Source organism: Camarhynchus parvulus, chromosome Z (genome assembly GCF_901933205.1).
Source record: "Camarhynchus parvulus chromosome Z, STF_HiC, whole genome shotgun sequence".
In the NCBI taxonomy this organism is placed as follows: domain Eukaryota; kingdom Metazoa; phylum Chordata; class Aves; order Passeriformes; family Thraupidae; genus Camarhynchus; species Camarhynchus parvulus.
In genome coordinates this window covers 57,599,970-57,624,410 of record NC_044601.1, presented here as the reverse complement: position 1 = coordinate 57,624,410, position 24,441 = coordinate 57,599,970, and the positions used below count along the sequence as shown (strand labels likewise).

The 24,441-nt window shown below is 37.2% G+C and overlaps 1 protein-coding gene across 2 annotated transcripts in view; it reads right to left on the bottom strand.

Annotated features, from left to right (window-relative positions):
• The window catches only part of RICTOR (RPTOR independent companion of MTOR complex 2), a 72,551-nt gene that overhangs the window by 6,654 nt on the left and 41,456 nt on the right, over positions 1–24,441 (bottom strand). For both annotated transcript variants that reach the window (XM_030969301.1, XM_030969302.1), the window contains exons 16-31: positions 23,985–24,085; positions 22,365–22,527; positions 21,863–21,964; positions 19,423–19,469; positions 16,502–16,637; positions 15,745–15,944; positions 14,627–14,753; positions 13,275–13,439; positions 12,757–12,833; positions 12,578–12,656; positions 11,608–11,717; positions 7,953–8,040; positions 7,088–7,180; positions 6,100–6,206; positions 5,226–5,455; positions 3,393–4,422 (exon numbers count right to left, since the gene is read on the bottom strand). In XM_030969301.1, the coding sequence (XP_030825161.1) occupies positions 3,393–4,422; positions 5,226–5,455; positions 6,100–6,206; positions 7,088–7,180; positions 7,953–8,040; positions 11,608–11,717; positions 12,578–12,656; positions 12,757–12,833; positions 13,275–13,439; positions 14,627–14,753; positions 15,745–15,944; positions 16,502–16,637; positions 19,423–19,469; positions 21,863–21,964; positions 22,365–22,527; positions 23,985–24,085 (2,855 nt within the window). The remainder of the gene's footprint in view (positions 1–3,392; positions 4,423–5,225; positions 5,456–6,099; positions 6,207–7,087; positions 7,181–7,952; positions 8,041–11,607; positions 11,718–12,577; positions 12,657–12,756; positions 12,834–13,274; positions 13,440–14,626; positions 14,754–15,744; positions 15,945–16,501; positions 16,638–19,422; positions 19,470–21,862; positions 21,965–22,364; positions 22,528–23,984; positions 24,086–24,441) is intronic.

Sequence of the window (24,441 nt, the reverse complement as noted above, 5' to 3'; positions counted from 1 at the left end):
CTTTTTACTTTTAACGCTGACACAAAGACCATCCTCATCCTCCCACTGCAGATCTCAGAGCTTGTTAGGACAAAATAACAGCTATAGGCTCATTGCTTTTTCTGCCTCATATTGTCTTGCATGGTTTGGCAGTTCCTGGCAAGTGCTTTATAATTCTTGATACAGGAACTCCTGCCCATCCTGCAAAATCATGTATTTTCTTCAACATCGTAGCTTTGAATATTTACAGCCAGACACAGCCAGTAAAGCTTTGGGTTTCTAAACTCCTAACTACCTAATTCTGAAATCTACCTATGCACTGAATGTGTATTTCCTGGATACTCACAAACACTGAGCTGAGCAGGCGCATCCCTGCAAAGGCACACCTTGAGCCTACCAGGAACATTTTTTCTCCCATACTCCAAAGGAGCCACCCAGTAGGGTAACCCAAGCACAGAGGAAGTATTTGCTCAACATGAATGCACAAAGAACAAACTTAAACCTGTGAGCGGAGCTGACTGGACAAATAGCTTGAAGAGCAAAGAAATAGAATGGGAAAATCAGACAGGAGAGAAGCGGCTGGAGAACAAGACCTCAGTGGTGACCAGAGCCCTGATGATGGAAATTTCACATTTAGCCATCTGTCATTTTCTTTCTCATCAAAGAGAAAAATCTAAAAATGTTTCTGATAACCAATCTATGTAGATGGCCTATATGCCTCCTAATAAAGGCACACGTCAGGAACAGTGAATTTTTATTGCAAATTATGACATACTGGAGGGTAAAGTGAACACTGGATTTTTTGACTTTTTGCCTTGGAAGAAGTTTTCTATCTACTTTTTATTTGGGCAATAAAGTGTCCTCTTATCCCTACAGATGGGATTTATATTGAGATAAAATTATATTATCAAATTTGACCATGGAAGAAATGATTATGTAATGGAAATGCACAAAGTACAGCTGAAAGGATATCAACAATTTTCTTGTTGGTAGTTCTGACCAGTGCTAGTGACAGTAGCAGTGGACTCACAAAAGAAATCGAGCCATACTTCATAAAAACAAGGAAAAGACCTCGGGTTGTGCCAGAGGAGGTTTAGATTGGATATTAAGAAAAACTTCCTCACTGAAAGGGTTGTCAAGCACTGGAAGAGTCTGCCCAGGGAAGTAGTTGAGTCACCATCCCTGAAGACATTTAGAAAACATGTAGATGTGGCACTTAAGGACATGGTTTAGTGGAGCATTTGAGCATGTTGTGTTAATAGCTGGACTCAATTTTAAGGGTCTTTTCCAACCTAAATAATGGTGTAATCGTGAAACTCAAAAAGTTATCAACTGCATTAAATGCTTAATAATAAAACATTCTACAATTACTCTCAACATGAATTGAAGATAGAAGTTTTAATTCCAAACGTTTGTCCCTGCTTTTCCTAGAAAAACGAACAGATACAGCATTAGTAGTGATAAACAGCACCAAGTTGTCATGAAAGAATGTCTGCAGGGGATAGCTGAGAGCCACTATCAGGATTCAAAATATGTGCGTTAGTATTTCTGGTAGGTCTTTAAATACAAAAGTGGGAAATTTATCCTCACAAAGAAAAAGGCTTTTTAACCTTCTGAAAAAGAGAACAACTAAAAACATTGCAAAAGTAAATCTATGACTGTTAGTTGCTACTAACGCATAAATCTGTCAATAAACCATAAATAAAACTTTTCAGAAGACTGGCACAAAAATTGATTTGGCAGTTAAAAAGGACAGAATTTTTCTTTCTAGTTTGTTTTTAAAAAGCAGCTAGGGACAGTTTTAGCTGGACCAGTAAACATACTCTGAATTTATTTGTAAATATAATCTGAAATTGTAAGGACCATAATTATTCAGTGGGGACACACCATAACCACCAAGAAAAACACATGTACTAGTTTTACTGCAGTCTTTCAAATCAATTATATTAGCAACTAACACAATCTGAATCTCTCTTTGAATATGCATGTCTGCAATTATTTAACCTTCTCAGAGATACAAGCACTCCAGACATTTCAGATCAGTGTTAAGCAGGTCAGCTCAAATACTTGACTCTATCCACTGACACAAGAGAACATGAACAGCTAAGCACCAGGAATAGTCAGTATGACATTGCATGCAGGATCAAAGTCCACTGCAGCAAGGCTGCTCTGCATATCAAGGGCATGACTGCAAGGAATGGTAAAACATTACTTACAGACATTACAGAACCTGTACTACCACTGAAATGACACCCACTCGTTCCTGCACTAGCACAGGATGCCAGTGACATAGCTAGGAATGGCACTTCAATTTCCAGGATAGCGCAGTGTAACTACTAAATCATCCTTAATCTAACCAACATACTCATTCTAGCTTTAACTTATTTGAAAAAAGGCATCTTTCATGGCATCTTTCCAGAATGATCCAAAAATACCAACACAAATGGATGTTTCTTTCAATCAGGACATACACACTCAACTGGGTATGAGGAGGGCAGCTCAAGGACTGAGCATTTGCTTTTTCCACAGTAAGCAGATGACTCGTACTGGTAGCGTCTCAGCCTTCTCTCACTCGAGAAATGATAAGGCAAGAACCGAGATAAAAAGTGCCTTTTCCATCTCAACAGTAATGTGAAAATCCAATGCACTAGCTAAAAGATGATGTGAAGGAAAAATTTAGTACAAGAGCTTTTAAGGGAAGGCTATTACGCAGTGACTGTTGCAGCTGGGAACAGTGTCAATGTCAAGATCCAGACATCTTATGTAACTATCTAATTAGTCTTCAGAACATCTAATATTGCTCAAAAATAAAGAGGTGACACTGCCATCTAAAAATAAATGCTATGAGTAAAATCTTTGATCTACTGTAGCTAAGAAGCCAAACTGACATTCCTATCAGTGGTACCAGTAGCTCATCACTGGCCTCAGTGCTGCAGTGAACACAAATACAGCATATTGGCAGGAGGCCCTGTCCTAAAACCTCCCCAAGTGACATCGAGAAAATTCTCTTCTGAAATGTACCTCTGACTTCATGGGCAATTCAACGTGTTTGCAACTTTAATAATGTTAGCAACTTAATAATGTCAGCAACTTTAATAATGTTAGCACTGCAACTGCATTTTTTATATTATAGAAGTTAAAACAGGAAGAAAATGTGATAAAAGGAAACTTTTTTCTTTGTCACCAACAGCATTATAAAATGCTATGAAAGCTGGGCTTCTCTGACAGCCCTTACAAAGTGGACAATTATCCTTCTGTTATTCACTTAATACATCAGTACTGCTTTCAGTGAAGTTACCAATCACCTTGCAACAACTGTCCCTTTAAGGCGCAGATAAAAAAAAATATTAGGAAGACAATGAAGTTGTTCTTACAGCACTGAAGTAAGAAATGAGCACAGAATAACTTCTTACCGGCTTGGGGTTAGTCGAGAATCCAGGCTGCCAGACTTCATGGTGATAGTGTCAGTAAACAGCACATCCTTTGCTGGAGATGCCAGGGCTTCTGAGTGAGACAGCGAGGGATGCATCCTCTGCTGCTGCAGGCGCTTTAGTGTAGCATAGCCAAACGCATCTCGAGAACTTGTGTAGCTGAAGTTATAGTCAGCAAGACTTTTTATTGTAGCAAGAGAAGGAGCTTTAAGAGACTGGGCTCTTCTGGGAAGGGTATGAGAAGATCCTGGTGGAACCAGGGATACAGAGTTGGATTTTGAGAGAGGCAGGTGGTTAGACTGTGGTGTTGAACAGTGACTTGGTTTAACTGTCTTTGTGCTTACGACAGTACTCAAACTTCCACAGTCAGTATCTACATTTGTAGTGTCCACACCTACAGTCTCCCTTGAAGGGCTAGAGCTCATTGAACTTATACCACTTGTTGTGGTATCTGTATTAAAACTTAAGCTACGGCTCTTGAAATGTGTCTGTGTAGTACCATCTCCAATTAGCCTTTCTTTGCTTGTGTTTTCCCGATGAATTTCATTTCCAAGACCTTTTGGCAGCTTCAGATCATTTTCTCCGATACTCTGAGTACAATCAGTATCTTCCACATGTTTACTTCCAACAAAAGAAGTTTCTAATCGTAAAGTCTGGATTTTTGGAACTCTGAAAACAGGGTTCAATTCCTCCCCAGCAGGAAAGTCTATGCTACCACTAGGTTCTGTTACTGTACGATTTCGCCTCAGGCCTGATTTACTGTCAGATGATGTCAGCTTTCCTCCTTTTGGATCACTGCTACTTCTGTGTTTTTTATTAGGTAGAGTAAGAGAGTTTAGAATGCGATTTTTCACAAGTCTACTGGAAGAAAAAAAAGGAAAGGGACTACGGTCTTTGTCCTTTGACGGTCCAGGTCTGTCATAAAATATTTGTTCTGCATCTTCAGTAATATCTAGGAAGAAAGTACTGGTGGAAGTACTACCAAAACGGTCATCCTCCATGATGAACATACCTGAAATTATACAAGACTTTGTCACAAAAATAGGCATTTCTTCCAAGTCTACAAACTATGTTGCAAAATAGGAAGCCATTCTATAGAAGCCCAAGTGAGAGTCTCTGTAATTTACTGGAATTTTAATTCCTTTTTTTTTCTGCAGAACTTAATGCAAATTAGCTATTTTAAAGAGTAACTGACCTAAGATTTCCCTGCTTCAAAAGAAAAGCCACACTGTCTTATTTCAGTGCAAATATCCAGCTACTGGGATTACAGCCTAAGAACTCCTTTAATGATACCTAAATATGGCATATTTGTTAATTTAAATTCCAAGTATCCATAGAAAAAATAAAATGCATTAGGTACTTGAAATACATAATAATTTAAATACAGCAAAATTTTGTGTGTGTGTACACACCCAGAGAACATAAACACTTACTTCTTTGAGGACAATCAAGTGTATCTTTGTACCTAAGCATGGCGGTTTCTGCAGTATCTTACAGCAAACTGCCACGACTCAACATAAAAATAAATAACTTACCCTCGTGTGAAAATTTTTCTTCTACACCAAGTGTGAAGCTAAGACACTTTTTTACTCCCTCTGACTAATCTGCATCTCTCTGAATGGACATAAATGTCCTACTGCTTGTACTGTTTTACTGCAAGACCACCTTTACATCATTGGTCTGTACCTCATCCTACCAAAAGGTTGATAAGAGCACCAAAATGCTGATTGTGGTGGGCTGGGCTCTTTGCAGGTATTTTTTGTTTGCTTGTTCATTTTTCTCCTGTTTTCTTGTTCTGGTGTTCTGGTTACTTACTTGATGGAGCAGATTCACTTTCACTGTTGTGCCTTGAACTGGTAGACTCAGAGTTCAAGCTAAGAGTGCTTGGTATAGAAGAAAGTTCATTGCAGAGCTGCTCCATGTCATCAGGGACCACTGGCCAAGGCTGTCTACGACTGTGTCTCACTGCATCCCAGTTGTGATGCTTCAAAATGTCACATCCTTGTTTAGTTTTGGCTATTAGACCAAGCACGTAGACACAGGTTCTGTATTTAATGTATATACAGAAAAAAGAGCAACAATAATAGCACCTAATTTAACTAAACTTACTTGACATTTGAAAGGAAACAACTTCAAAGCAATTCAGGACAAACTTCACAAAACTGAGAAAGAGTATACTGTTAATTTTAATTTGGAAATCAATTTAAGCTCCGGAAATTCAATAATATATCTGAGAACAAGATACTATTACAAAATAAAAATTATCACAAGAGCCTGATTACATAAATCTGAAAACTACCTTTTGAAAAACAGGCCAATCATTTATACAGTAGCAATGTTGGACAAAATGCCATCTATTTATGCTTTTAAATATTTTAAAAATATATTGAATAAAAAAGATGGAATAATACATTCTCACAGAGCTATAAACAGCAAGTATTTTGTTTTACAGAACAGGAGAAAAGTAGTATCTACCTTTATTCATAGATTTGTTTACTTCATGTTCTTTCAGACTTCCTACACAATTCTGCAGTTGCATACAACTGAGACTGATACTCAAACACTGGCGACTTTAACAGCTGGTTTCCAATAAAGTACAAATCTGTACTTACGTAAATCAGGTAAAGCTATCTGAAAACTGATCACAACTACCATCTGAAAATTTTACGTATATATCAGACACACATACCCTCTAACAGACAGAACCTCACAATGCTGAGCAAGTGCCATTATATCAGGAATTACATTCTCCTCTTGAAGCAAGTTAAGACCCCAATTTGATGATCCGATATTGCCCTGGAATGAAATTTTCCAAGTAAGTTTTGATCTTAAAATGACCAGCAGCACCATCAATGTAAAGCTTTGACAATTTTGTTTGTTGGTAGTAGAGTTTAAAGCCCATCTTCTCAAAGCAGTTGAAAGATCTGAGTACCCTTTTCTGGCATTTCATAGCTGTGCTAATAAAAAAGCACTCAGCACAACTTGTATAATACCTAAAGCTGCTCAAAGTTAGAACTACTATGTATTCCTCACTTTATAAGTTCTACTATAGCCTGCAGCATGATCTTGGTTTATTCATTTTACATTCCGCTTACACAGGCGTCTGGTTACATATCTACAGTATCTTCCCCTAACAGTCCCCTTGAACAAGTGTTCCAAAATTAACTTTGTGGAAGACAAGAAGCACATTTAGGTGCTTGGATACACACCAACACTAGGTTTTTGGTGTGTAGCTTGGATACACACCAACACTAGGTTTTTGCCCGTCCCAAGTACCAGGGCTTCATGACCGCATGGATCAACACTGGCAGGGCAGCCAACTTCCTTGCGGAAACATGAGGGACTACCACAGCAAATACATTAAACTCAGACCATGGCAACTTTTAACTTGTAACTATCATTTACATATTAATACTCATATGGCAATGTGTTATTCTTATTTGTTAAAAAGAAAAAACAACAAAGGGATTATTAAAAAACCTCAGAATAACAGTTGCAGTGAACCATCTTCAACTGAAAGTATCATTATGGAACAAAATCCTAACTTGAAAAAATCACACATTTCTTGAAAAAAAAAACTTATTTTTTTAGTTTTATAGAATTTTGCTTAGTTATTTAGGAATCAACATTTATAACGGAACTAAACAACTGCAAAACTCAGCAAATATATTACTAACCAAGGCCCAAAGGGCTGCTTTCAGCTGCTTAATTCCTTCCCACTTATCCAGCATTGGAGAACGAACAGTGTAACTTAGATCTGTAACAATACTCTGAAGGAGAAAAACAGAAGAAGAAAAAACTAAGTTGAAAATTAATAGGAGACTTCAGCCAAACAGGCAAACAGGTTCTTTTGCATTTGTAGTAGAAGTCAAAGTAATAATTCAAATCATGCACTCCAGGAAGAACAGTGGTAATTCTGGAATAATAACCATAAATTAACAGCAGTGATAATGCAAAAGAAAATTTTAATGAAATCGCAGATTGTATGAAGTTATTTCAAATATTATAAGGATGACAGATTAGCCAAACTAACATACTGCAACATATATACACTTTCTCTTGAAATTTTCAAAGAGCATTGTCAATTCAATAAATCATTTTACCAACCCACATCAAAAGTGAATTTAAGCAATTATGGCTTAGGGCTTGTTTTCTTAGATTTTCAAAATATTAGAAAGATTTTATTCCCTCATCTCCCAATTTCTGTATGCTTAAAAGGACGGGCATAGTTTTACCACATGTATAACTGTCAATATACAATCCACAGAGACTAACAATTTTTTCTTTTTATGAATTGGCTCTCCATGCTAAGATTTTGCTAGTCATTTTAAGAAAAATGTTGCAAGATATTTTGGTGATACTTCAGTGTCAGGAAGGCATTTTACATGAGATTAGATGGTAAAGACTGTCTTTACAACTTAAGACTCATAATCAACTTCTTCTACAATGCCTATTTAAATGCCATCTCTTTTAAAACCTTTTTTCAAAAGGTTTATAATGATCTGTAAAATATTTCAAGTTATAAATTATTTTTATCCTCACCTGAGACTCCAATAAATGGCAGCCTGTTTTATGGTGCACCAGTTGGCCATAAAGGTGAACTGGCAGGTAGACATGTGGTCGTTGTAATCTGGCAGAAAGAGAAACATACATAAGTTTCCCAGCACTTCAAATATTTTATTCTAAAATAAATTACACTGCAATGTAATACAATGGCTTACCCTTAATTTTTTTCAAACAGAGAATTCTTTTGAGGAATTTAGAAGGTAACGAATTTTTTCAATTGGAAGGGATGTACAATCATCTAATCCAACTGCCAAACCACTTCAGGGCTGACTAGAAGTTAAAGCCTTTTATTAAGAACACTGTCCAAATGCTTCTTGAACACTGATAGACTTGGGGCATGAACCACCTCTCCAGGACACCTGTTCTTCTATGTGACCACCCATAACCCTTGTAGTAAGGAAATGCTTCTTGGTATCCAGTCTGAACCTCTCCTGCTTCAGCTCTGAACCATTCCCATGCATCCTTCCCCTCCCCTGGATGTCGCAGACATCTCTTTGTGAAAAATCTTTCTTTAGGATTTTTCCTTCTGAGAAGCTATGGCCTCAGAAACAGATGTAAACAATAGGCTGTCTGCTGCTGTGGAATGCAACAAGTCCATCTGGATTAGCCCATCTTGGATGTTTATAGTTAGTGGCCAATCCAGGACTGAACTCTCTCGGACAGAGTTGGAGAGAGCTCCTTTGTTCTCATTCTTTACTTTTCCTATTCTTAGCTTAGCAGCTTCTGAAAAGCTCTCCCTTTTCTTTTTAGTATAGTTATAGTATGTCTATATATCTTAAAATAATAAATCAAGTCTTCTAATTATGGAGTCAGATCTACGTCTCTTCCCTCATCCTGAAAACCCTTGTGACCACCGTCACACCTGGATGCCAGGGAGAAGAGCTCAGCACCTCCCTGTGCCCTTCTCCTCCTCATGAAGCTGTAGAGAGCAGTGAGGGCACACCTCAGCCTCCTTTTCTCCAAAGTGGACAAGCCCAAAGACTTCAGCTGCTCCTCACAGGAGGTTCCAGCTCTGTTTCCCTCCTCAGGAAGCACTGAAGGACCTTCCCATCCTCCTCCACCTGCAGGGCCCAGCAGGCCCCAGGCTCAGCCGCCCCGAGGCTCAGCCCAGCGGGCCCATCCCCTCCCTGGGCCGGCTGTGCCCTGCTCGATGCTCTGGGATGGGCTTTGGCCGTGCCCTGCTCGGTGCTCTGGGATGGGCTTTGGCCGTGCCCTGCTCGGTGCTCTGGGATGGGCTTTGGCCGTGCCCTGCTCGGTGCTCTGGGATGGGCTTTGGCTGTGCCCTGCTCGGTGCTCTGGGATGGGCTTTCACTCTGCCTGCTCGGTGCTCTGGGCTGGGCTTTGGCCGTGCCCTGCTCGGTGCTCTGGGATGGGCTTTGTCCTCGGGGCTGCCCGGGCACTGCTGACCCACCCTGAGCCACCCCTTTCCCACTTCACCCCTGTGCCTGGTTTCACTCCTTCCCAGGTGCACAATCCACCATTTGGACTTGATGAATTTCACCCCATTTAAGATTGCTCATGCCTCCACAAGGCCTCTTGTCCCTCAAAAGAATCCACAGCACCTTGCAGTCTGGATCATCAACAAATTGCTACTGGTGCATTCACCTCCAGCACTGATAGAGAACTGGCCCAGGAATGGAGCCCTGAGGAACACCACTGGTGTGACCAGTCACCAACCAGATGTTGCCCCACTCACTACAACCCCTTGGGCTCAGTGCCTCAGCCAGTTCTTCACCCACTACACCATGAACCTGCTCATCCCACAGCTTGAGAACTTGTCCAGAAGGATGTTGTGGAGGACAGCATCAAAAATCTTGCCAAGATCCAGGAAAACAACATCCACCACCTTCCCTTCAACCTCCCGGGTGACCTTACCATAGAAGGCTAACAACTTGAAGAAAACTCTCCCTTTGTGAACCCATGCTAACTGCGCCTGATGACTGCATTGTTTTTCAAATGCCTTTCAACAATACCCAGTATAATCTCCTACATAATTTTCCCACAAACTGAAGTTAGACTAATAGGTCTGTACCTCTTTGAATCTTCCCTTATGTGCTTCTTGCAAACTGGAATAAACTGGCTAGATTCCAGTCAGCAGGGACTTCCCTAGACTCACAAGACTTTCGGCAGATGATATGAGATGGGTCCTGACACAACATCTGCTAGCTCCTTTAGTACTGGTTGGCTAGTACTGATGAGGCTAGTCCCTCAGCCTGGTGGGAACCAAGCCCCATGACCTGGTGAACATTCAGCTGATACAGATGGTCCCCTACAATGTTAGTGTCCACATATGGAAAGCCACAGTTTCCACATTTGTGGACCTCTCGCTCAGAGAACCAGGCAGCCCAAGGTCTATCAATATTGCTGAAGACTGAGACAAAAAAAATCCCACAAAATTTTAATTCATCTCTGTTTTTCCTTCGTCCCTGTAAGTCAGGTGACCATCTTCAGCAAGAACTGATGTAGTGTTTTCTTCAGACCTCCTCTTTCCTGTTGTGTCACACAACACTAGTCAGCTTCAGTCCTGAATGAGCTTTGGCCTTTTGTGTCTTCTTTCTGCTTATGTGAATCACAGTTTTGTAGTCCTTCCTGCGAAGGGTGATCTTCTAGAGAGCATTTATTTCCCTTTCCTCTAGAGCTCCATGAAGAGTTCTCTGTTCAGCCAAGGTGGTCTTCTGCCCTGCTTGCTTGACTTACAACATGGGATTGCCTACCCCTGTGCTTCTAAAAGATAGCTCCTAAAGATGGACCAGCATTTCTGGACTCCTGGGCCTCAAAGATGTACTCTACTAAAGCAGCTCCCCAAGTTAGCTCCCCTCAAGCCCTGAGTAGCAACTCTGCTGTGCTTTTTCTCATTACATTGAAAGTTTTAAACTTAACCATGCCATGATCACTGTGGTCTAGAGAACCTCCCCTCCATCACATCTCCCAAAACACTACATTCACAAACAGCAAGTTGAGGAGGGCATCTTTCCTAGTTGGCTCACTGAGTATCTCTCCTCCAGACTTCCTCCGACTGAGAATTTCCAAGGCTGCATGTTGTTGCATTACATTATCTGCAGTTGATGCCTAGAAGTTGAAATCTTCCACAGGAAGCCCATAAAGAACAAGAGCTACTGATCCAGAAGTTTCTCCTACTTGTCTATATAATGACTCATCAGTACTAACATCCTGGCTGAGCAATCAGTAGCAGACACCCACTACATCACTTCCTTTGTTTTCCATCCCCTTAATCCTCACCCAGAGGTTCTCAACCACATCACCACTAACTGTAAGGGCTGTATAATCCAACCTCTTCCTTATATATTTATTTGCCCATCCCTGCTGAAAAGCCTGTAGCCCTCCATTCCAGCACTCCAGTCATGGGACTCAACGCACCAAGTCTTAATAAAATGAATTGTAAAAGCTCTAAAACTAATTATATAAAAGCTCTGAAATAAATTAAAACTGTGGGAGCTAAGCAATGCATCCAGTTCATCCTGTGTGTTTCTTACACTGTGCTGATGTACTGCTCCAGGAGCATAATAAACTGAAATCCTGTTGGTAGCCCTTTCCCTCATACATTTCAGTTTAGAGCTCTCCTGATCAGTCCCCCCATCTTGTGCCCCAGAATGCATTTTCCCAAATTTACCTTTGGTTGCTCCGACGAACATAGTTATCCCCATCAACAGGTTTGCGGTATGTTGTAAGTGCTTCATTAAGTTGTTCTTCAATCAATTCAACATATTTTAAGTTATATTCCTGTAAGAAAACAGATGAGGGTTGACACAGTACATTTAGTGGTTTATGGTGTTATAGCATGAGACTTTATAAGGAAGAAATAATTGAGGAAGGTTTCTTGAGAAAGACTGAATTCTTTTATGATCTGAAGGTGGGGCTCAAGAAAATGAGTACACTTCACACATATGAGTGTGCAAGTCAACAATTAATTTCATAATTATTTTAGGGAATTTGTTAAAAAAAGGAAGAAAGAAATACTTCATATCTGACACACTCGATTTCAATAGATCATCGTGCATTTCAGTACTCCTTGAGAAGCGACACTTAAACCACTAAAAAGTTGCCAACAGGAATGAGACAATAATCAATTACAATTATAATCAATTACAAAACCAAAATAACATATGAAGAGTTTAATTCAAGTTATGACAACAATGAATTTTTCTTAATGGTCTTGTGTTCCTCTTTACTTCCTAACAGCATCAAACAATTCTGTCTTCATGACCTCTAGGTTTAACTTGAATTACCAGAGGCAACAGGTATCTTGAAAAACAGCATTACTTTGCACACTTCTCTAGATAATGACCTTCCGCAGCAACCTATTTTAGAAGGTCACTACACTCCTGAAAAATTTGCTGAAATACCAAAATTATATAAAGGTCTTGGTAAATCAAAATCACATATGTACAGAGAAGCTATGGAACTCTAAGTCTCTGTCAACCTTTACCAGCAAAAACGTTATATCACTGATGCAATAAATGTATTTGCACAAGCTTTACAGGTACTTTAAAATGTAATTATTTTTAAGAATCTCTGTTCTAAATCTGCATATATAAACCATTCGTCCTAATATCCAGCAAACATTTTCTTCTTAGCATTACCTTTTGCCACTTTTCCATCTGTTTTGTTACGTAACCTCTTTCATTTAGATATGAAAACCCCTTTGGGATGGACAGAAATCTATAAAAAATTAAATGAGACAGTTAACATTGTAATTTAAACTCCCAGAATCTGAATTTGTTTCCACAATGTGAAGTCAAACAGCATATTCAACATTTACCTTAAGAGTAGAAGCAAACCCTTGTCTCCAAGATGAGAAAGGGCTGGTTTCATCTGGATAAGGGCATGAAGATTGGCCTAAAACAATTAAGAACACAAAGAGTATTTGAGCACTACTGTAATTCTGAAAATGATCTGCAATGATTACAACATTCTGCCTGCAATGAAACAGCAAGTTTTTCACAAGTGTCAAATGCTAACTTAATCCTAGTATGACCAATTTTAGATATCTTCTGTCATTAAATATAAATTATTTCACAAGAAGTATAATGAATAAAATGAATTGCAATTTATGTTTAAATACAGGCATAATCCAGAAGTCTATGTTTTCTTGTAAGTAATATTGCAGTAGTTTCATCCAAGGGGTCTTATAAACTATTTTAAGTCCGTCAATGACAATTCAAAAAGGAAACCACCAGTACCTTCTTGCCTATTTGTACTTTGCTACTAAGGAAGGGGGTGGGGAAGAGCTTAAGAGCAGCATACCAAGAAGAGGTTAAAAAGAGAAGGGATGCTCACCTTGTCTTCACAAGCCTCATCTAGAATATCAAGTGCCTCAGAAGAAATAGTTTTATTTTTATCATGTAACTGGGTCACCAGTAACTCAATCCCCCAGTTGCTGAAGAACTCTACATTAGCTCTCAGCAACACTCTTAAGTGTTTTGTGGCGTACAACCTGCAGCTCTGTAAAGTAAGGAAAATGTTTTCTTGAGTGGAAGAAAAATAACTAACACAGTTAATGATTTATAACTTCTAAAAATACCTTTCAATTACTGCATTTTGCAGCAAGAAACTGTAATGCACACCTTATCTATTAAAATTACAGTTTATTAGAGAGCTATTTATATCTTAGCAAATGGGAAAACTGAATCTAAGATCACAAGTAAATTGGTCATCACAAGTGTCCAATCCTACATCTTTTATTACTGCATTATTACGTCTTTTGAAGAGAATTTAGAAGCAAGTAAAAAAATATAGTAGTAGGGAGCTTTGTCTTTCAATGAGTCATTTCATCAACCTCAAGTATCTTCATTACTTTCAGACTCCACTCTTTATCCATAAAATCATCATATCTTTGACAGTGTCAGAGAAATATTCTCAATGTATGTCCTCCTCTTCCAAAATACAGTGAGGCATTTAAAGCTAGTACCTACATTCTCCTCTCTTCTATCTATTCTGGAACATATTCTGTCTGTTCAGAGAACAGAAACAACTTCATTTGAAGTAATGAACATTCTTTCCTAGTTGCATTTCAAATTCGTGTCATCTATCTCCCTGACATCAGTGATTGCTTGTCTAACAACGTTACCTTAAAAGTCAAGAGTTTCCTCTCCCAAATCCATGTAATTATATTTTTTATCCCTATCCACCTTCTTCGATTCAGAAGAACAGATCCCAATGCCTATTTCTGAACCAACCTCTCATTCCAGCAGCTATAGCATCTACTTCGTTTCCGATACAGAGTAACCTCAATCATTATCAGAACAGTGTCTACTAGAAGGCTAACATGCTTAGTACTGCTAGAAATACAGATTTCTGTTTGTGATAGCAATGCCTTCACAATTTATTTAAGATGCCACTGACCAAAACAATCACACTGCACTTAGTTATACATATCAAGACTTTAAACCCCAGCTGATGCGAGAGAAAGTTCTATTTGAAGGACTTAATTTCTTGGGCAAAAATACAATAGAGGGTATGATGTTCACAACATATCTAAAAGCTACACTTGTAGGAGGTTCATTTCTCTGAATACAAAATTAACAACCCTTTTAATATATAACAGCTTAAAAATAAAGTCATACACCTTGAATAATAAAATAAATGTGTAGAGGGCAGTAACAAAGGAATGTAAGTTGAATTGAACTTACATCAGTAGCTGCTGTCAGGATTTTAGAAAGGATGACTCTTGCCAATCCATCTCTGCTATAATCCAGACTAGAAACAGTCAGTTTTAACAAGTGATCTTGGTTCTTCAAAGAACAAAGATTAAGAAGACTGGAGGCATGGAAGGGGAGGAGGAAGAAAATAAAATTAGTATTTGAACCCGCCTGAACCAGCAATAATTTAAACTTAATTACTTTGAATTATACTTTTATTACTATAAATGCGATATACAAAGTATGTTCTTGTATGAAACTGAGTAACTTTAAATTGTTATAACTATAAAGTCAAATAGGGATGAAATAATGCACTGAATTGCAAGGGGAAAACCTCAAACCAACATCTTTTATAATTGCCCTGTAAAAATTTTGTCAGCATAATTAGTGATTATCAGTATAAAAACAAATGCTCATGAAGCTCTATGAACAATTCTTCATTTTAAAACACTGTGTATAAAGCTTGCCATTAAGTTAGTCCTATTAACTGTCTAGATTTTATTATATATTACGTTTTCGAAAGCCAGTGAAAAGCTTGCTTTCTAAAAATCAACAAAATCAACAATAAAAGATAAAAAGGAGTACATTAAAACACTTGCATTTTTACTTCAAGTTTATTATAAGTTGATAAACTAGTACCAGTCATCAGCCAATTTATTCCCAAAGGAATTTAAGTTTGTCTAGACCTCAAAAAAATGCTGAGCTGCAAAACTCCACTCAAATATACTGGAGTGAAGTTTTAAGTGCAACATACATCAACATTTCACAAACAGTATGGTACTTTCCATTTTTTCATGGTTTGTGTGTTTTTAGTTTTGTTAATTTTTCTATTTCCCCACACTGCATCTTTCAGTACCTTCAGTACAATCCTTCCTGATTCTCATCTCTGTCACAGAGGTGTGGATAGGAAAAAGTAAACTGTCTATCACCTCTGTCTGCTTAGTAATGACAGATTAGAAGACTTTAGAAAAAAAATGGGGACCTCTACTTGTAACTTCACCAAAATAACCTTAAAGTTTTCAGCTTTTCAGATGGTAGCCCTGACACAGTTTAGAATTTGCGTAACTACTACACTGCAAGTACAACTCAAACCAAATAAAAGCACTCACCACTGAAAAACATTACATTTTTCAAGCATTTTCACTCCATGAGGGTGACAAGATAAAGTACCAAAAAACAGGAAGTAGTGCTGGCTAAGAGTATTTAGTAACCCATTATTCTGAAGACTACGTTCAGGCTTTATGCCTGATGAAGAGTTGAGCCAAAGTACAATATCTTTAACCAATTCTTCCAGATAACCTTGTCCATCCTAGCAAAATGAAGAGGAATGTCATCTGTTAGTAACAGAAATGTGTTTCTTAACTGAAACTCACTATTTTAATTTCTCAAAATGTACAAACACAATACAGACACAAAACAGAAATGCAGGCTGGAAAACAATTCAGACTAAAGAATAAGTTTCAAGGCAAATAAAAGGAGCTAAGCATGGAGACATCTCAGGATCTATTCTCTCTTTCCAGGAAAAGGGCAAAGTATTATTCAATGACATTTTCCTCTGACCTGAGGCATAAAAGTCTTTAGCACAGAAGAAGGAATTTGAAAAGGAAGGTTATACACAGCATGAATAATTTAAAAAATTCCTTCAATCTCTAAGTTGCATTTAACAAAGCTGTATTTAATAAAACTTCTACATAAACATAGTCATCATGACCTCATTATTTCACATCGTATTTGTTAATTACACCGATAATTTTAGATTTAACACCCAAAATCTCAGAAATCTTCATCAAAAACTAAGGTTTTTCCAGGTGGCATTCAACAAGACTACTCATTCTACTTCCAGTCTTATAGCTGAAAATTTCTTACCTCCTCTGATTCAAGAAGAAATTCAGTAAACTGACAACCCACAACAGTGAGCTGCTTCGCCTTGGCATAGTCCAGATCCAGGTTAGCATAGAGTTTACTGCTAGGCTTGTAAAAATACAGCAATCTCCTTACAAACCTATAGAAAGTGAAATAGAATTGGCTATTTTTCAGCATGACAAGGACAGTCTCACAATACAAAATGATGCTAGAAAAAACAGGTTGTACTTGGTTCTGGGCAATAAGTCTCAAAAATGTATCAAAAGAGTAGCAGGTAACAGTAGCGACTCTAACCAGACACAATTTCAGAGATGTTGCTGTACTGTGCATTACAAGGAGTTTTCCATACCATGGCCTACTATAAGCAAAGGAACTTAAAATATATATGCTCTCAGAAGCAGTGTCTTCCTTCTCATTCTCATTTATTCTGCTGTAATTTATCCTGTGGCAAGTTTCAAAGACAGTATCATCTAGACTAACAAACAGATTAAAAAGGAAACTTGTGACCTAAGCTTTCTTCAGCTATTATAGTTACTGCTACTGAGAAAAACACATTTTCATGTTGTGACAGAAAAAATCTAATTTATTCAGCAACACTATTTCCAGACACCTGAGATAATAATTTCTGAAGCATAACACACTGCTAACACACTCTCAGACTTTTAAAAATCACAGTAAGCAATGTAGCTTGAGTTTTGCATCACAGGAATAAGTCTCCAGCAAAGATCCTCCTCTCACAAATTCTTCAAAATATAAATTTGTGCTTTAAAATAACACAAAATGTTCCATCAGAAGGCAGATATGTCAGGTATTAAAAACTTAATTACAGAACTGTACTCATATTTGAAAAAGCCAGAGTAATCCACTACGCCTAACTCCAAACACAGGACCAATTACAGAGGAAATCTGAGGGCTTAATTAAGTTTTGTGAAATAAAATGTATTTTATCCTGGGTTACTAGCAATAAATATACATTGACACAGAAATTTATACACATATGTACCTATGCATATATTTAAATGTGTGTGTGTGTTTATCAACATGCATGCATTCAGTTTTGCTGCCCCTGGGCCCCTCACTACAGCAAGGACATTGAGATGCTGGAACAAGTCCAGAGAAGGACAAAAGAACTGGGGCAGGGTTGGGAGCACAAGTCCTGTGAGGAGCAGCTGAGGGAGCTGGGGCTGTTTAGCCTGGAGAAAATGAGGCTCAGGGGAGACCTTAGTGCTCTTTACAACTCCATGACAGGAGGTTGTACCCAGGCAGAGGTGGTCTCTCCTCCCAGGTGACAAGTGACAGAATGAGCGAAAACGGCCTTTGGTTGCCACAAAGAAGTTTTGATTGGATATTAGGAAAAATTTCTGGACTAAATGAGAGGTCAGGCATTTGAACTGCCCAGGGAATTGTTGGAGTCACCATTTCCAGAGGGATTTAAAGGACACATAGACATGGCACTTAGAAACTTTAGCAGTGACTTTAGCAGTTGGACTTAATGATCTTTGAGGTCTTTTTCATGATTCTGTGATCCTGTATGTATATATCCACTGCATGAAATTTATCTCTCTGAATTGAAAGAATCTTTAAAAAAATTACTGGAATTTCATTTTTACAACTGTAATATCATCACAACAACACTAACATTAAAAAAAGATCAATTTATAGAAGGAGAAATAAATGTAATTTACACTTGAAAAACAAAGTGGCAGAAGTTTTTTTATCATCAGCAGTGAAATGGAAGAGATTTGGAGCTTAGTTACTTATAATTAAACAGGAGAAACAGCGTTTTAAAGCCATTAAGCTCCCAATTCTGCAGAAATGATCAATGAACTATAGAAGCTTTACACCCATTCAATTCTAGATTTTCCCAATTTATTCGGAGTTAAATCACTGAGGCATTGAACAACACTTGAGCAATTTTGCAGCACAAAACCGTGGGACAGGAACACTGTCCCACATAAGAGAGGTTGAGGAGTGTGTGTTGGTGTCATAGTCAGAACTGCAGACACTGCTTTAGAGAACCAATGTTATAAACTACCATATTTGGAAAATAATCCTTTACCCTGAAGTACAGACTGGCAATTAACATTTCAGGAAAACCCAGAAAAAATAAAAATGTAAAATTAAATCATGATTATGATAACAATGGGACTACTGTTTATGCTGTAAATATATAATGAAAGTACCCCGAGTACTTTTTGGTAAAAATTTAAAGCAGAGCCACAGGAGCCTTTCAGCATATATTCTATCTTTTGGGTTTTCCCCCAGGTCAGGAAGTAGCTTTTCATGCTCACAAGTACTGACCTATTCTTCAAAATAACGTAATCTATTTCTGAAACACATGCTGAAAGACACATCCAAGAACTAATTAGTAACACTATGACCACACAGGCACAGAAGTAATAAACATGTCTTACTGACAACAGACAGGAAAGGAACCAGAGCTGTACTGGAGGCTTTTTGTTTGGTTGGTTGTTTTTTTTTTCCCAAATCACATATGCTTCTCCTGCTATTAACAGCAACTAGAAATAATTTCCTCTTGGATATTGACGAAAGCTGTAGTTAAAAACCCATACAACTATGGACTTAACTCTGTAAAATTTTTCCAAGCTCTGACATAAAACACTTCTGACTGATATATCAAGCAGTAACATTTCTAAGGTTTAAAATTAAATATAGTATTTGCAAAAGTGGTATGATTCCTAAGGGACTAAATATATAAAGCACCTGTGCATAGAAAAGAAGCTTAAACACCTGTTTATTTAAAGCAAATATTGCAACTTAATTATCCAAATTTACACGTTAACTTCTTATCTGTAGATTAGATTTTAGAAACGTGATACATCTAGGGGATATTTTACAGCAGTACTAAAAGGTGGTTTCCCAAATTTCTTCCTTCAAAGGAAGTCTACATAATTTTTACATACCTATGCAACTGTTCATCTTTGTAGTTCCTTAGATTTATATTTGGCCACTAGAAAAAACAGCAAATATAGCATTATATGAAACTTGTACATCAGTCCTTGATTAGTCAGTAAAATTCACTTATTTCTATCAGTTGTATTTACTTAATAATCAGAAAGTTTTCTTGCGCCTAATGTTATATCTTAAAAAAAGACATGATTTTATTGAAAAGCCCACACTGCCTGCTTCAAGAATTGTTCAATTTTTCTCTCGAGAAGGACAGGGAATGTTGGCCACATACTATATGTACAAGATCACAGTTCTAATGAAAACAAAAAAAGTATGAGAAGCTGATGAAAAATAAACAATTTTGCTTAGCTTCTTTTCTGTAAATAACAAAAAATTTTATACGCATAACAGGGAAACAATTTTTGGCTGCTGTTTTGAATATTTAGCAGATTAGCTTAAAAGTAATCATTATTCTGTTGCACATCACTTAAAAATGCTGCTTATTAAAATGGTCTTTAAACTCCCCTGTTGATACTTTCTAAGATACATTAAGAAGGACCACATGAGAAATAACATTCTCTTTAGGACGTATTCTTTCTTCCCACTATATTTTCCTCTGTTTCTACAACCATCTGCTGTCTCTATGGTTTCAGATTTCTTTCTGTTGCTACTAGCGAGTATCTTGTCAGGAATGGAAAAAAAGTGAATCAAGCATTCTTCTTTCCTATCTATGTGACACTGTTCTACATTTCCAGTTGGTATTCCAGTATTAAGACACACACAGCACTAGCTAATGATTAGTAAAATTGACTACACCAAGTAACAGTGCCAGATACAGATGAGGCTGACACTTCTGCTGCTCTTTTAGCAGCTTAGACAGCAAGCTGAGCAAGTGAAAAAGGCAGTAATGCACCACCTGAACTGCACACAATGAGGTGGTTAGAGAGCTGATGCTCCACAGATACAAGGCTGCAACAGACAAGGGGGAGGTGCGCAGCCAAATGAGGTAACAAATTTCAGACACTGGAATCTGGATCTTGCTCATTAGGGGACTAAAGACAACCACTCTGGTAACAGTATCTCAGTTTATGCTGGTGTTACACAGGAACAGAAATGGTTAGAAGTAAGCCAGAAAACACACACACTTCTCATTTAGAAAGGAGTCCCCAGTTTTCAGACATTAGGAACTTTTTGACATGACACTAGAAAATACATTGCTGGGGAGGTTTGAGATGGCAGAGAAACTGGCTGTTTGACATAAATTTCTGTTTAAAAAAACCCCAAAACACAGAGGTCAACTACACAAAGCTTCCACTGTTAAAATACTACACATACTAACAGTGAGATTCTGAAAAACAGTTTTCTGGTAATATCTTTAATAGGGAATCAAATTTAAAAGTATCTATGACTAATAATAGTTATATAGTAACCCAGTAAATCGTATAATGGCAGTAAAAAAGTCTTTAAACAGTGAAATCTGGTGGAGCAAAGCTACTGTCATATACATATTCAGGTCTTTATACCAGACAGATTCTTGCTCTTTCAACTTTATCGGTCCCTGAAAAAAAGGCACAGAAATATTTAGTTTCTTTTCTTTTTCTCAAAAAAAAACAACATAGTCTTGATTATGACTGTCACCATTAAGCCTTTTTTGTACTTTCACCATCTTTGTAACAACACAGTAAAGAAGACAGTAAGAGAATGCTATTCAGTTCAAGGATGGTTTTGACGCACAGAATGACATTTTGGAATAATTTTGGTTTGAAGCTTATATTAAGTATTTAGAAAGTTTTCTTAGTCAAGCAAAGTATATTTTCTACTTACAAAAAGAGGTAGTATCTTAAAATCTGTGCATTAAATATATTTAAAATATATTAATATATTTAAAACAATGCCCATCACCCCATTAGTTATTTCCTTTATACTGTAAAAAAAATTAATTCTGTGATGAAATCAATGCTATAGAAGCATTTGCATTAGTTCAAAACATTTAATGACGTTTTCATACATGGTTCAGTCTAAGCATCTGAAGCTTGATCTAGAACCCACCTCTTACTATAACCTTCAGCTCACATTATCTTAAAAAAATCTGCTACGAATCTAAACATAGCAGTACCCCTCTGCAGTCTGAAGTATTAGCAGCTTTAAAGACAATATACCTAATTCTATAAAGTTGATTTCTATACAACTAAAGACATAAAACATTTAATACATGCTTCTTAGGAAACTGTGAATTTAACTATCATGCGTTTTTTAATGTAGGAGTTTTTTAATTTTTAATTTAAGGGTTGTATATAAAGAGACTACAGCAGCACTGACTAAACCCAGGAGATACTAATTTCCTGAAATAAAACAAATTATTATATATACTATGGAATTAATATTAGAAAGCCAAAGCTCACATGTGAAACAGACTTTTTCTCCAACATATTATCATGGCCTTTGTAAGCTCACCTTCAGTATGGTCCCTATTAAATTCCAATTCCAGTCGAGGTTCTCTTTGTGATTGAGAACTTGGCTGTCTCGAAGATTCATGATGAGTGCTTCCTCTGTATCCTGGAATGCAGACATGAAACAACAGGTTACCCTGCATCATCTTTTTCAGTCTTGCCACATGAACTACTTACTGCTCATGTAAAAATTAAAGTGCTGTGTTTCACAGTAAATGGTATGGTTATAGCACTGCATTGTATGGTTATAGTACGACATTAAGAATCTAAAAGTAAGAGATCCCAACTGGTCACAAAAAGTATTAAAGGTTATTGGAATTTCATTCCTCAATTTACAGAAATGCAATTTAGTATCCACAAGTGCCCGCAAGACAAATGAGATAAAAAATACTGCACAGAATCACACAAATTATACTGAATTACACTGAGCGAAGCTTGAGGGGTAGGATACAAGTCTCCACAACACAGGGCCAAATTCAGGTTTGAAAAATGAATTATCATAATACCTTTAAAATAAAGATGTCTTTCTGCACACGGTACTGATCCCTTTTCTGGTGTGTTGAGATTGCTTTCTGAATAATATGATCTAAATGGAGGCTGTAAGGTTTAGGGCCTCTTTTCTTCATCTCGTGAAAACGTTTTAAGCAGTTGAGTGCTGCACTTGCTCGCCTAACAGAAAAAAAATATTATAATTAGTATTTGGCAATTGTTATCAGAATAAAGAAGACCACGACCTCCTGAGTAAACAGTTAAAGAAAGAGCTGACCAACAATTCTGAAACAAAGAAAATAATTTTCTTGAGACACATTTTTATACATCCACATGACTCCGTCTCATATCAAAATTATACAGAAAATTATCTTTTGGAGTTCCTAGCACTGAAGTATTATCCTTACTGATAAGTTTTCTTCTGCTCTGCAATTACTAGTGTCTGTCACAGTTCAGAGAGGATATTGTAAAGTTTAAAGTTGATTTCCACTGTGAGATATCACAGTAGATCAACATTCTGCAGTGAAGTTGGTAGTTGCAAGCGCTAGCTTCAACTTAGAGTAATAAAGTATCCCTCATCCATTCTCATCCCCATCCTGCCTCTCTGCAAGGGTGTCAGGACTATCAATAGTACACTCCCTGCTCTTATATCTAAACAGTTCAGCAACAGCATGTTTCTGCTTTCTGCGAAAAGATAGGGAGTAACTTGAATGACAGCTGACAAGGGTAAAACCAGTTAATTACAAAACAATAGTAGCAGAAAGAACCCCACCTACTGAGCAAATAAAAAGAAGAAAGTCTTAAAAAGAGGAGTCAAGTCAATCTTCCCCATAAACAAAAATTGTCATAGTGTAGGAGAGTGCTTTTATTTTCAAACAAATACCTTTGGATTTGGTCACTTATTTAAATTTAATCTGGAACACAAAGATTACAAATTTTCAGACTATAAAACAGTGTAGAGTGCTGACCAATGACAAAATCCTCAAACAAAAAATACTACTTCTAAAAAACCACTTCCTTTCAACAGAAATGGGAATTCTTACTACTCTATCAGGTATGTCCAGAAATGCCAACAAGGACAAAAATTCAGGTAATGTATAAGCATCGGTCTTCTGCCCTTTGTCCTTTTTTACCCACCACTTTGGCCATGTGAAATTTCAGATACGCCTTTTTTTGAAAAACTAATGCTGTCATTGCATAGCAAAGCTTTCCACTGACATATGAGAAACCTTCAAAACTAAAAAATAGAAGAGCACTACACTTTTAGGAAGTACTCTACAAGCAGCATTTATCATTTCACACTAGCAGTTTAGAAAAATCCTGTAATTTATCACTGACAACACAATGAAAGAACATTATATTATATATCAGAATACTGATCTGACAAGACAAATCAGAAATGGCAAGAGTCCTTAACAAATACATTTTTACAAGTGAAAGAAACCTCAACACACTCATTTGGTCTTCTACAAGGAAAACCAACTAAGAACACAAAGTTGAAGAAATACATATTAAAGACGCAAATTTATACCATTATTTGACTTCTTCCATTAGGAAGTTTCAAATGTGTTAAGTACAGAGAAGACAGCATTTTGTGACAGAACTTTATGCTTTCAAATGTAACATATTATTCTTACTGTCTTTTCTCTTTCATGATGTCAAAGGATGCTGCCATATTCATCAGTGTTGGTAAGCAGTGCAAGTGATGGCTATGAGAATGAGGAAGAATTGTGTTCGCCTATAAAAATCCAACAAAAGACCAGTTAGAATAACTTATTACAACGATTTCATCTATCTTTTTAGGATCAACATTTCAAGAATCTACCACTTTTCACAAAGATTGAATTCAAATCTGTATTCACAAGATTTTCACAAATTTATGACAACAAAATTACATTTTGCTTCATGTCAGAGCATAACTATCCATACCATTTTGAATTTGTGATCTAACAAACCAACCTGAATTATACTATCAAGTAACTTAAAACAATTTCAGAGTTTTATAATACCTATTGTTTCCACTGGAGTTTAAGTTGCAATATGCAAAAACTTGCAAAGTATGAGCTTATGCCATGTACATAAAAGTACTAAAAA